This window comes from Dromiciops gliroides, chromosome 6 (assembly GCF_019393635.1).
Source record: "Dromiciops gliroides isolate mDroGli1 chromosome 6, mDroGli1.pri, whole genome shotgun sequence".
Classification (NCBI taxonomy): domain Eukaryota; kingdom Metazoa; phylum Chordata; class Mammalia; order Microbiotheria; family Microbiotheriidae; genus Dromiciops; species Dromiciops gliroides.
Genome location: NC_057866.1, coordinates 260,394,894 through 260,409,398, shown reverse-complemented (window position 1 = coordinate 260,409,398; position 14,505 = coordinate 260,394,894). Strand labels below are relative to the sequence as shown.

At 38.8% G+C, this 14,505-nt stretch overlaps 1 protein-coding gene across 1 annotated transcript in view; it reads left to right on the top strand.

Annotated features, from left to right (window-relative positions):
* EREG (epiregulin) overlaps positions 1-14,211 on the top strand; it is a 31,246-nt gene extending 17,035 nt beyond the window's left edge. The window contains exons 2-5 of the mRNA XM_043973477.1: positions 3,098-3,184; positions 10,436-10,559; positions 11,985-12,134; positions 14,076-14,211. Coding sequence (XP_043829412.1) covers positions 3,098-3,184; positions 10,436-10,559; positions 11,985-12,134; positions 14,076-14,166 — 452 coding nt within the window. The 3' untranslated portion in view covers positions 14,167-14,211. The remainder of the gene's footprint in view (positions 1-3,097; positions 3,185-10,435; positions 10,560-11,984; positions 12,135-14,075) is intronic.
* The last annotated feature ends 294 nt before the right edge of the window (positions 14,212-14,505 follow it).

The window sequence follows — 14,505 nt, the reverse complement described above, 5'->3', positions numbered from 1 at the left end:
CATTTACATGATTTAAATTTAGACTGAAAAATGAAATCTTTGCTGCAATATTAATCTAATAATTCAGTGGCAGGTCTCACGGAAATCTTCCTGATTGCTGGACTGGCTCCAAGGGAGGGCCGCAGGTAAGGAGAGCCCAGTTCTCAGGCTGGCACACCCTGAATTGAACATTCTTTAATTACCAAAGACAAATATTTCACCTGTGTCCTGAATGAACTGGAACCAAGTTTCTGACAGTGGAAAAATTAGCAGTGGAAGGGCTAGGATCTGGCTTCTGTAAAGCATACAGAGTCTGGATACAGTGTGTGCTTTACAAAATTGTTCTTTCTTGTGAGAAGACTTGCTAATAAGCCCTCGAACTAATCATAATTGGTTGGGAAGAATGAATGAGTATAGACAACAATATAGCTAAAAACATCCAATTTACATATGTGACCATATGAGCTAACAAGGATGTACATTTCCATGGAAGTATTATATTGGGAAATTTACCAAAAGTTGAAGTAGATAAGGATTCAATTTGTCCTTTGCAATGAGCAATGTGGATCAGTAATTTTTTTTCTTCTTCATCTTAGTCCATTTGGATGAAAATAAGCAATAAAGATTGTGTGTCTATAGTTTATCCTCAAAGAAAGTAATACATATTGAAATTTTAGCCTACTCAAAGGTGAAGTCTAGGTAGACAATTTTAAGGTTTTAAAAACCATTAACTTCATTTTTTTGTTTGGTGAAGACAGAATGAAGATATACTTTTTTTCCCTAACCTTCCAATTAACCAGTATTTTCACATTTCAAAGACTTAATTATTGGCCATTTACAACCTGTGCCATCTTTTGGACAAAACATTTGTTTCTTCATTTCTAAAAATGAACATTTTGGCATAGATAGCTTATATGGTTCTTGCCACCTTTGAAATCATAGGAATCTGGGGGCAGCTAGGTGGCACAGTGGATAAATCACCCACCCTGGATTCAGGAGGGCCTGAATTTAAATCCAGCCTCAAATACTTGCCACTTACTAGCTGTGTGACCCTGGGTAAGTCACTTAACCCTCACTGCCCCACAAAAAAAATCCTAGTAATCCAAGAAATACATGGGACTATAGCAAATAAACCAATATTCTATTGGTACTAACACCATTTGGCTTCAAGAGATTGGACATGCTATGTATACTTTTAGTGACTGAAAAACAGAGCATTCAGCTTAACACACCTACCCACCAGCCATTTCAAGAAGAGAGAATACCAATCCACTGGTCATAGACAAGTCTTTAAAAAATGCCAAATAGAAAACTGGGTGGGCAGGGTTGTTTCCTCTTGAATGAGACCATACTAATTTTACTGTCTGACAGTAGAGGGCACTCTCAGCACACCCTGCCCACAAATGACTGCATACATGTATACATGTGTGAATGTATGTGTATGTATATGTGCATGTGCATACACACATATACATACACAAATAGACAGCTAAATCAATCAATGAATGATTCATTAAATATCCAGAACTAGGTAGATTCCTTGAGAAGAAAACCCCAGTTATAACTTTAAGTTGTTTTTTCTTTAATTCTAAACTTCACATACACAAAATGAAATGATCACTTCCATATACATTGTAGAACAGATGGAAAGGACTGCATAAAATGCTGAGAAGCTCTGCTCTGTAGAGCTGTCTTTCTAACCTCTATTGCTTAATTGTGATTATCTCTGGCCTTTTTTTTCTGCCACTTCCAACTTCTGGGATCATATCATCTAAATTAAACTTCCTTCTCAGAAATTCAGACAATTAGGACATAATATCAGAAAGCTATAACAGAGTATCAGAATACTTAATCTTATCTATCCACGGTATCTATTTAGGTATTTCCTATGCACATAACCGAATTTCACTTCAAGTTTATGCATTGGGAGATTTTTTAAATTTTAAATTATCTCAACGTAAATTAATGTAAAAGTTACTTTAGAAAAAGAATACTGAATTTTTTTAAGGTTCGGTTTCCATGTCAGTTGTCAGTGGAAGATCTCAGTTCAATTCTGACCCCAGACACTTCCTAGCTGTATAACCCTGTGCAAGTCACTTAACCTGTTTGCCTCAGTTACCTCAACTATAAAATGGAAATAATAACTACCTACCTTGCAGTGTTGTTGAGATAATCAAATGAGATAATATTTCTAAAGCACTTAGCACAGAGTCTGGAACATAATAGGTCCTTAATAAATGCTAACTCCTTTCCCCCAACATATATAGTATCATTGATATAGTTTGGCATTTCTTTTATATATTAGCCTTAAAGTATGACTCCAATAGATACACTCATTTCATTGTTCTTGAATCATTTTCAGTCGTGCCCAACTCTTCATGACCTCATTTGGGGTTTTCTTGACAAAGCTAACAGAGTGGTTTGCCACTGAAACTGAGGCAAAGAAGGCTAAATAACCTGCTCAGGATCATCCAACTAGTAAGTATGTTAGGCCAGATCTGAACTCATGAACACAGGTCTTCCTGCCTCCAGGGCTAGCACTTTATCTACTATAGTACCTCGCTGCCCCAGACATTCATTTTATGGTAGACTTAATGGAATTTCTGGAGTTGACTTACAGATTATGAATTCAACTCTTCCCTTCTCTCCACCAGTGTTCTTCTTTTCAATTTGTGCTTCTTAATTTATTTAACTTAGTTCATGTGACTTAATGTTTTGTTTTTGGAAAGGTTACTTATGACATGTTAGTTAATAAAATAATATATGCCACTACTGAAATATAATGAATTTTATGTTTATGCTAAAGAATTGAATTCTTTTCATTATTTCATTGATCTTGAGATGGTGCTTATGGCTAAGAAATGCTTGAAAAGTTTCCATGAAAATTGTAATTATTGGGGCAGCTAGGTGGCACAGTGGATAAAGCACCAGCCCTGGATTCAGGAGGACCTGAGTTCAAATCTGGCCTCAAATACTTGACACTTATTAGCTGTGTGATCTTGGGCAAGTCACTTAACCCTCATTGCCCTGAAAAAAAAATGCATTTATTTAAAAGACTATCCAGGCTATTATTTGAAACATTCATTGAAATCTCTTGTCATCTCTTCTTTGGAAACAGGTCTGTGCCTTTTGCAAGATGCTCATGACACAACTGTGATTCCATCATGCATCCCAGGAGAATCAGATGATAACTGCACCGCTTTAGGTATAGTCTTCTATAAAAATGATTTTTGCATTTATTTATAATCTCTCTCTTCCACTACTCTTCTCCTATGGTGCTAAAACAACTCCCTCACCCCCCCCAAAAAAACCCACAAAAACCCCACCTCTCATCATAAGCATGAGTAGCCCTGTAAAGCAAATTCCCACATTGTCTATCCCTGAAAATGTACTTCGCTCTCTGCATTTAGAGTTCATCACCCCCTTTGTCAGGAGGTAAGTGGCTTGGTCCATCTTTGACCCTCTGGAATGATGGTTTATCATCACACTGACCAGAGTTTTAGAGGCTCTCAGAGTTTCTTTTCTTTACAATGTTGCTGTAAATGTATAAATTGTTATGTTAGTTCTGTTCACTTAGTGCTGTATCAGTTCATAGAACTCTTCCCAATTTCCTCTGAAGTTCTCAGAGAAGCTTTAATGGCACAATAATATTTATGTTCATATGCCATAATTTGTTTAGCTACTCCTCAATAGGAGGCCAGCTCCTTAGTTTCCATATTTTAGTTCTTACTATAAGGAATTAATTATGATTTGGGGTTTCCATAACCCTATCTTTGCTTCATTATGGTCAGACTGAAAAAAAATGTAAGCTTAAAAGCCTAAGAGAAGATGGGTGTGTACTTTGGGAGATAATTGAACAAACAAGAGGAACTCTGAACACAGGGAACATTTATTGAAACTAAGTAACTAAGCCTCCCCTGATAGCTTTCCCACGCCCACATGGGCCTGGCCAGATTATAATGGAGACAGCCCATGCGGGTGTGCTGAGCCAATTGGAAACTTAGCCTGGCTAAGAACTACTTTCTGTGGGAAAGATAGTTAGAGGCAGTTAGAGGAAGAGGGTTAAGGGAGTTTTTCTGAGGAGAGTTTTCTGAGAGGAATGGGGAAGGAAGGTAGACAGAGGAGCTGCTGGTGTTTGACAAAAACAGAGGAGACTACACAGCTAATTCTCCTTAGAGCTACAGATTTGGGGTGTTGGTGAGTTTGTGTTTTTGAGGCAAAGCAGCTGGCTGGGCTGGAAGCAGGTTCGGCGTGTCTGGGGCCAGAGATTGCTCATTTTTACAGATGGATAAACTGAGTCAAACAGGGTTGAGTAACTTGCCAAGAGTTACAAATCCAGAAGGTGTCTTAACTTAGACTTGAACTCAGCTTTTCCTGACTCCAGGGCTGGAGCTCTATCCAGCCATCAGCTGGATCCAGCTATCCCAAATCTAGTCATTGAATGACTTTTATGATTTTAGCATAGGGATTAGATAAGAACTGAACCTGTGATTTCAGGTGTAGGGGACTCCTCAAAGAGGAAATTCCCTGTACTAATGCAGGTATCATTTTCCCAGGTTTATAATAGTCATATACTGGAGTTCTGCTACAGAACTCTTTTCAGAAAACATTCTCCTGGGAGAAGTCATCAATGAAACTGAATAAGGGGAAGTCTGCACATGCTAAGCACTCAGTACATCTTTTCTTTTTTTTTTTTTTTTGCATGTGTGGAATTAGCCTATCTCAAATCTATTTTATTTTCAACCTTTGGGGCTTTCAAGTTTCATAAAGCTTGTCATAACCTGAAGTGCCAGGAAACTGAAGGATTAATGAGCCATGAAGCTAATAATGAGGGAATAGGTGATACCCACAGACACAGGGGACACCCCAACTGTCAGCAGGAAGAACTCGGAGTTTGGCAAGGCAAGGAGCCAGGAAGTCAAACAGAGGTGGGGAAGGGAGTCCAACTTTACAAGGCCAACGATCAAATCCAAAGAGAGAGGTCAAGAATGGAAAGTGAGGTTCTAACACAAAGTAGGTGGGACTGATAGTAATCATATCTTCCTGTCTGTCACTTCATTTCACAGGACTGTGGGATATAAAGATGGGAGGGACCTCAAAGATAAGAAAGTTTAATGCCTTCCTTTTACAGATGAAACTAAGAGGGGGGTGGGGGTGCTAAGTTATATGACCAAGGTTACAAAGGGAGAAAGCATCAGAGAATTTTGACCTCGGTCCTCTGAATGGAGAGCCAGTGCTTTCCCCACAGTAACTTAAATTAGTTCCATTTCTGAGCCTCAGTTGTCTCCTCTATAAAATGAGGATAATAATAGCACCTACTTCCCAGGGTTATTATCTTCAATTATTATTTCTAATTTAACCTGTTTGTATGTAGTGGTTTGTGTGTCATCTCCCTCATTAGACTATTCTTGAAAAAGGAGACATGGGTACGATGCTTCCATAATACATAGAGCACTGGGCTGGGAATCAGAAAGACCTGAGTTCAAATCCAACCTCAGACATTTACTAGCTGTATGACCCTGGGCAAGTCACCTAACTTCTGTTTGACCCAGTTTCTTCAACTGTAAAATGGAGACAATTATAGCACCGATCTGCTGGAGTAGTTATAAGGATCAAATGAAGTAGTATTTGAAAAGTACTTAACTCAGTGCCTGGAACTTCAGAAATAAGCTTTTCTCCTTCCTTGGGAGAATAGACTGGTTATTTTTTTTTTGGGGGGGGCTTTTTGTATGCCAAGACCTAAGCACAGTCCTTGGCACATAGTTTTAATGTTGTTATTCTTGAGTTGTTTTTCAATCATATCTAATTCTTCATAAGGCTATTTAGGGGTTGCTGGGAAAAGATGCTGGCATGGTTTGCCATTTCCTTCTCCCATTCACTTATAGATGAGAAAACTGAGGCCAACAGGGTTAAGTGACTTGCCCAAGGTCATACAGCTAGTAAGTGTCTGAATCCAGATTTGAACTCAGGTAGGTGAGGCTTACTGACTCCAGGTTCTGTACTCTATCCATTGTACCAACTAGCTGTCTCACCCTGGCATATAATAGGCATTTAATAATTGCTTGTTGATGACGGGTTGTGAGGATAAAATGGGACAACATTTGTAAAACTCTTTGCAAACCTTAAAGCTTTATATACATTTTATCTATTTTTATCATCATCATCACCTCCAAAGGTCCCTTACAAGTTTAGATCTATGATTCTTTTTTTTTTTTTTTTTTTGCGGGGCAATTGGGGTTAAGTGACTTGCTAAAGGTCACACAGCTAGTAAGTGTCAAGTGTCTGAGGCCAGATTTGAACTCAGGTCCTCTTGAATCCAGGGCCGGTGCTCTATTCACTGCGCCACCTAGCTGCCCCTATCTATTATTCTTTATGGGGAAAAAAAAAACAAAACCTTTTTTTTTTTTTAAATTTACAAAGCACTTGCTTCCCAAACCCCTCCCCCAGCTAAGTGGCTAGGTTCAATACTTTGATCCCCATTTTACAATTGAGGAAACTGAGTCTCAGAAAAGAAAAACAACTCATGGACATTGACATAGGTAATAAGTAGAAAAAAAAAGATTTGTCCAAAAGCCCTCTTCCCCCTGCTCACCACCACATGCCCTTTCAGGGCTGGTGCCAGAGCTCCATTAAAGGAAACTGGGACTGGGAATTGGGGCTTCAGGGCTCCCCTCCTTGTATCACCTATTTCCTTGAATCCCTCTACTTGGACCTGCCAGATTACTACCGACCATGGATCCTTACGGTGCTACCCCCAAATGAACACCTTAAGGACAATTGACAGGTGGGCTTCAGTAAGTCTCCCCTTGAATTGGGATAATTGTACACTTGTTGGAATAGCTCACAGTGCCATCAGCCATGCAAAGGAAGAGTCCCTGCAAGGTCTTTAAGTCAGTATCAGTTGGACATGTTTCCCTCCCCCTCCCTCCCACCACACTGCAGCATCTAAGCACTAGTCCGCAATAACCTAGGTGCTGCATTGCAGAATCAGGTACTTCCTGTTCTACTTCATACCAGGCTACACCCAGGGCTCAGCACAAGGGAGCTGCTCGTAGGATCTCTTCATTGGGGATGACAATGGTGAGTGCTGAAGGGGAGACAGCAGCACTGCCCAAGGCAATATCTACAGGTTGTGGGGAGAGAGAGAGGGAGGAAGGAAGGAAGAGAAGGAGGTCTTCTCCTACATTCTTCTTTTTAAAATTAAATATTCCTTCCAATTAATAAGCATTTATTTTCTCTCCCTCCTATTGGGAAAAAATAAAAGAAGAAAACCCCCCTCCAAACCCTAGTAACACAACAAATTCCCACATTGTCTATGTCCCAAAACATGTCTCATTCTGCATCTTGAGTCCAACCCCCTCTAACAGGATGTGGGCTGCATCTTCTTCCTCCTTGGAAGAAGATTCCCACATTCCATGGGGGTGTGGGTATTTGGGAGAATCCAGTTGTTACTAGTCGTACTAATAACTCATGTTTCTATCAGGCTTTGTTTCTCTTCAAGGGGTCTTCATGCACATTATTGAGAAAGAAAAACAATGCTTTTAGGAAGCTGGCCTCAGAATCAGGAAAACCTGAGTTCAACTCTCACATCTAACACATACTAGTTGTGTGATCTTGGGCAAGTTCCAACCTCTTGGTGTGCCAGGCAAATCTCTAAGACTATGTTGCAGAAAAGGTATTGACTGACACTGATAGTGGGGATTTTTCCCTGGCAGTTCTTTTTATCAGTGAAATCACAGGTCCAATTTAAAAGGGGGGGGGCATGGGAAGGAATAACTTTTCCATCCATTATACTAGTTGACCATCACAAGGACCCCATGATGGGTGGGTATCCAGAGGGCAATTGGACATTAATTTGGCAATTTGGAATAGGCTTTTCTGTTTGTTTAGAGGGTTAGGGTGAGTGATAGTAGCTGAAGTCAGTCAAGCACTTATTAAGCCCTAGCTGTGTCTTGGGCACTGTGCTGAGGTTACAAAAAAAAAAAAAAAAAGAAACAAACAAAAATTGGAAGAGGATTATAAGGACAAACAGGTAGGTTAGGCTTGACAACAACTCTAGTCCATGTTATTATTAATCATAGTGGTAATGATGATATCTAGAGTTTATGGAGAAATTTAAGGTTTTTAGGCCTCTTTACAAACACAACAACCTTGGGAGGTAGATGCTATTATTAGCCACATTTTAAAGATGAGGAAACTGAGGCAAACAGAGGTTAAATTAACTTGCCCAGGATCACACAAACAAAAAGTGTCTGAAGGGGAAAGAGGAAGAGAATCAGCATTTATTATATGTCTACAGTATGCTAGGCACTGTCCTAAGGGCATTACAGGTATTATCATCTCATTTGATTCTCACAGCAACCCTGGGGAGGTCAGTGCTATTAGGACCTCTGTTTTACAGTTGAGGAAACTGAGGCAGATAGAAGTTAAGTGAATTGCCCAGGGTCACATAGGTAGTGAGTGTCTGAGGCTAGATTCTAACTTAGGTCTTCTTGACTCCCAGCACTTTGTGCACTATGGCTGCCCTGTTTGAGGCAGGATCTGAACATGATACCATATTAGCATAAATTAAAAGAACTGAGGGATGTTCAACCTGGTGACTTAAGAGAAACATGGATGTTGTGTTCAAGCACCTGAAGGATCTTGAGCCAGGAAGAGCTGGCATTAAAACCCACCAAAGACATTCACTGCCTGTGTGACCCTGAGCTTAATCTCTATTTACCTCCATCTCCTTATTTATGAAAAGGGGATAAAAGTAGCACCTAGCTCCCAGGGTTATTGTGAGGATAAATTAAAGAATTTTTGTTAAGTGCTTTGAAAACCTTAAAGTGCTATAAAAAGGTGATATATTATTATTATTATTATCATAAGAGTATAGGAAAAAGTTACACAATGTATACAAATTCTATTATTATTATTAAACTATGAGTAGTAGGAAGAAATTTTATAAAATGCTATATAAATGTTATTTATTATTATTATTAAATTATGAGTAATGGGGGCAGCTAGGTGGCGCTGCAGTGGATAAAGCACCAGCCCTGGATTCAGGAGAACCTGAGTTCAAATCTGGCCTCAGACACTTGACACTTACTAGCTGTGTGACCCAGGGGAAGTCACTTAACCCTCATTGCCCCACAAAAAAACAAAATAAAATAAAATAAAAAAGAATAACGGGTGGAAGTTATATAAAGGATTATATCAATTCCATCATCACCACCATCATCAAACTAAGAGTAATCGGTAAAAGTTATATTAAATATAATATAAATACTGTTATTATTAAACTAAGGGTAATGGGTGGAGATTACACAGAAACGTTTAACTTAACTTCAGATGGTTGTTATTATCATTGGGTCGTTTCAATGTTGTCCAATTGTTTGTGACCTCATTTGTGGTTTTCTTGGCAGAGATACTGGAGTGGTCTGCCATTTCCTTCTCCAGCTCATTTTACAGATGAGAAAACAGAGACAAACAGGGTTAAGGGATTGACTGAGACATACAGGGTTAAGAGACTGATCCAGGGTTGCACAGCTGATAAGTTTCTGAGGTCATGATTGAACTCATGAACATGAGTCTTCCTGATTCCGAGTCCATCACACTATCCATTATGCCACATAGCAGCCCTAGTTGGTGCAGCTAGATGGTGCAGTGAATAGAGCACAGTCCCTAAAGTTGGGAGGCCCTGGGTCCAAATCTGATCTGACACTTACTAACTGTTTGATGCCATGCAAGTCACTTAACCCCAATTGCTTTAAATATCCAGGGCCATCTTCAGTCTTCCTGATATATATCTTGCCACAGGACCCAGATGGCTCTGCAGGAGAGAGTGAGGCTGGTGATTTTGCACAGCCCTCCCTCACTTAATCCAATTTACTAAAAGTTATGACATCACCCTAACATCATGGTCCTCTTGGAAAATGAAGGACAAACAATAATCCCTGCTCTTCTTAACATCAGGAAAAGCTTCCTAAAAATTAGATGGGGCAAGAGGCACAGGCTGGCTTTTTAGGTGCCCTTTTATTCCTCATCAATGCTGATCTTTAGGCAGTGGCTAGATGACTACTTGGCAAGGAGGGATGTGCCCATGGGGGTTCTTGCTCAAGGAGTAGAAGCCCCTGAATATTGGCTCATATAAGATTGTGCTCTCTGGTCCCACAGCCATAGCATGCTTGGCCCAGCAGATAGCTACTTTGTATATTTTTCTGTGTCACCCCCGACTTTAGGCATGCCATGGGTAAGTGGCTCAATTTCCTCACTTCTAAAGTTCTTCCAACTCAGAGCTTCTATGCCTCTATTAAGAAAACAAAACCAAACAAACTCCAAGAGGCCTGGGTTCTTGGAAAATGGCCTCACCTGCTTGCCAGGGAAGCTTGATGACATGTATCATTATGGTGAAGGTAACAGTTTTGATAAGACTGAATCAAAAGAACCCATCTGTTTTCCCTTCTTTCCACAGTTGAAATGGAAAACAGTCCTCGGGTGGCTCAAGTGGCAATTACAAAATGTGAAGAGGACATGCAAGGCTACTGTTTACATGGGCAGTGTAGCTATGTGGTGGATATGAGTCAACACGTTTGTAGGTAAGTGGCCATCATCACCTCTTGCTTGGATAATTTCTTTTTAATTGTTCTACCAGCTTCTGGACTCTCCCCTTCCCAATTCATTCTTTGAAGATATGCCAAAATAATCTTCCTATGGCTTCCCTGCTCCTAGGAGCTCACAGTGCCTGGCACATAGTAGGCACTTAATGTGTGCTTGTTTGGGTTGAATTGAACTGATATGTATTTTGTGTGTGCCTTGTAGGATTTTTTTTTGATGGGGCAATGAGGGTTAAGTGACTTGCCTGGGGTCACACAGCTAGTAAGTGTCAAGTGTCTAGGCCAGATTTGAACTTAGGTCCTCCTGAATCCATGGCTGGTGCTTTATCTACTGTCCCATCTAGCTGCCCCTGCCTTATATGAATTTGAAGAAAATTTCAGGCAATATAAAAATAGTAAATGGGCACAAATGTTTTCTAGAGTTGTTGAGTCATTTTACTCATGTCCTACTCTCTATAAACCCATTTGTGGTTTTCTGATACTGGAGCAGTTAACCATTTCCTTCTCTAGCTCATTTGACACATGAGGAAACTAAGGCAAACAAGGTGAAGTGACTTCCCCAGGATCACACCGCTAGTAAGTATCTGAGGCCAGATTTGAACTCAGGTTCTCCTAACTGCAGGGCTGGCCCTCTAACCACTATGTTACCTAGCTGCCCTATTCTAGAGTGTTCAGTTAATTACTCTGTTGAATGAAGCCATTTATCTCCATAAAATCACAATTTACTTCAAACAATGAAATGGTGACTTAGAGGGTTCAAAAACTCCACTTTATTTGTTCTTTTATAAATAGCCAGCATTTATATAGCACTTTCCAAATATTATCTCACTTAAGCCTCACAACACCCTTGTAAGATAGAGGGTGTTTCTATTCCCATTTTACAGATGAGAAAATCGAGGCAGATAGCCATAAAGTGACTTGCCTGCCCAGTGTTACATAGGTAATAAGTGACTGAAGTCAGATTTGAACTCAGGTCTTCCTGAATCTAGGTGCAGCACTCTAATAATTGTTCCATTTAGCTGCCCCTAAGACTATTTTATGAAATATAACTTTCAGATTTTTATATACAATGATGCTTTCTTTTATAACCATTCATGGCCATGAGAAATTACTTTGTTCCTTCCATTGTTTAATTTTTGTATTCTTTCAATTTAACAAATTGTTGTTGTTGTTGTTTGTTGTTTGTCCTTTGGTGTTAAAGGGATTATTCTCTGCCAAGTACTAGAAATACAAAAGAAAAAAAGCCCTACCTTCAGGGGGCTTATATTCTATTGGGGAGTGGGGAGCAGCATGTCAATGAACTCACAAGATCATGGCTTCTGCCATGCCAAGATTCCAAACTTTTCTTTTACTTCAAGATGAATCTTGTATGAATTAATCATACCTATCTTTTCTATTTTTACCTAGGTGTGAACTGGGCTACACTGGCAGCCGATGTGAACATTTTTTACTAACTGTTCACAAACCCTTGAGCAAAGAATATGTGGTACTGACGGTCATTCTTGTTTTTCTGGTCCTGATCATCATTGCTGGGTCCATATATTACTTCCTCAGGTGGTAAGACACAATTTCTTTACATTCTTCTTTTCCTTCTGATATTTTTAGCTAGGAAGAGTAGTTATAGGTTGGGTAAAAGTCTAGACAAAATTTTCATCAAGACTTAATAGACATGTGAGTCTCAGTCTGTTCATTCACGAATTGGAAATGGTTTGTAGTAGAGCAATCGTTGGGCTTTGAGTTCAGAGACCTAGCCTCAGATCTTGGCTCTGAAATTTATCTACTGTGTGATTTTAGACAAGTAGATGAAACTCTCTGAGCTTTCAGTTTCTTATTTGTAAAGTAGGTAAAATAGTATACGTAGATATAATATTGAGAAAAACATGTTTTTATTCTTCTAATGCTATATAATTGCTAGCTTAAATTAACCAATTCACACAGGTTGGCATGGAGGCCTGTAAAGGGAAGGGGGTTAGGTCCTGGGCTTATGATTTTTATTGGTATGAGGAACTCCCTGATGAAGAAATTACTTCTTCCAATGGAGGCTGGCACTTTCTCTACAACCTACAACTAAGCTTCCTGCATGTCATCTGGAGCACTGAGATACCATATAACTCACTCAGGGTTGTGCATCCTTGCAATCCCAAGAGAAAGTGAGGAAGAACATTGAGTAGTCTCCTAAGGTGGTCTCATGGACAGGATGGGCAAGCATGGATGAGTTATCATTGGCATGACTGGATGAAACATCCCAATTATTGAGATCACAGATGCACATGAGTGTTTGAGATGAAAAGAGTGATAGTAGTAGGGAGGGAGTAAGTACTGTGTATAACCATACCTACAGCCCTTTATTAGAAAAAAAAAAACTTGTTTACTGAGACTCAAAGTGTAACTGTGCAAGAGAACATAAAACTGAGGACTGAAAAAGAGATAGTGGGCCAATAGGCTCACTTTCTCTCTCTGTCTCTCTGTCTCTCTATCTCTGTCTCTGTCTGTCTGTCTGTCACTCTCTCTGTTTGTCTTTTCTTATAAGATAGGTGAGGGATATATTGGTAAAGATGAGTGATGTCAAAATAAATTCTATAAAACATATATACATATTATTATGTGAAGTTATTATATTATAGATACATATTAAACAGAGAGGGAGAGGGGAAAAGGAAGGGAGAGAAACCAATAAATAAAATTGATGATTTTTAAACATCATTTAAACATCATTTTTAAACATCATTTAAACATCATTAATCATCCTTTAGGGTGCAAATTGTTGTTGTCAAGTGCAGTATTTATATAGCTGTTGATAAAGGAACATTTTATTGAGAGTATTTGTGAAAGTGTTGGTGGCTGAGTTGAAGGCATAAGGATGGTTAGAGGCTAATGGGGAAATGCCTTGAATTTGGGGTGTAGGTATTAGAGAGAAATGGAACCTGAGTTTGGATCCAAGCTATGCTATTCATTACTTATATATCCTTGAACAGATCACTTTATCTATTTGGTCTCAGTTTCCTTGTCTGTAAAATGAGGAGACTAGACTAGACAACTTCTAAGGTCTCTTCCAACTCTAGATCTAAAATTTCATTGGTTAACAGTGGTTTGTTATTTAAAAAAAACATGCCATATTTCTTATAAAGCTTCAAATTCTTGAGTTAAGGTCTGATTGGCATTCCTCTTTGTTGTTCAATGGTATAGTTCTATTTTTGATCATATGAAGTCAACAACAACAACAAAAACAATAAAAAAACATGTTATCATGTACCCATGGTTGATGATAATCAACAAATAGACAAGTCCTGACTATTTATCTTGCATTGAGGATAACTTAAACTTTGGTCAAGGCCATCTGCCCAAATCTGTCAGATGTTGGAAGCACTGATTATATGAGATGGGGGTCCATGCAGCTTTTGAGTACACATAGTTATTTCTATTGTTAAACATGATGGACTTACTTTACTATTGCCTGTGTACTGATAGGTTTTCCCCCCCATTTTTACATGTTCTCAGGTATAAAAACAGAAAAAGCAAAGAATCAAACAAGGAGTATGAAAGGGTGACTTCAAATGATGAAAAGAACCCAACATTGCTACAAGTTTGAAAGAAGAAGCAAATGATACATCCTACCACCTGCCTGCTGACAACCTCTTAGTGTTAGTTTTGTTTTATTATTAATAATATTTATGTTCAAAACAAAAAAAAAAAGGTCAAACCATATATATTTTTTTCTTTTTAAAAGAAGTCCATGGAGAAGATTTTATTTTTATTTTTATTTTATTATTTTTGTATTATGAAATGTTTGCTAGTATAAAGTGCATAGAGTATTTTATACATAAAATCAATTTTTATAAGAAATTCAAATTCCTGGGCTAAGTGCTTTATTGAAAGCAACAAAGATTGCAAGCCTTTGTATGGGAATCCAATCCAAGGTCATCTACTG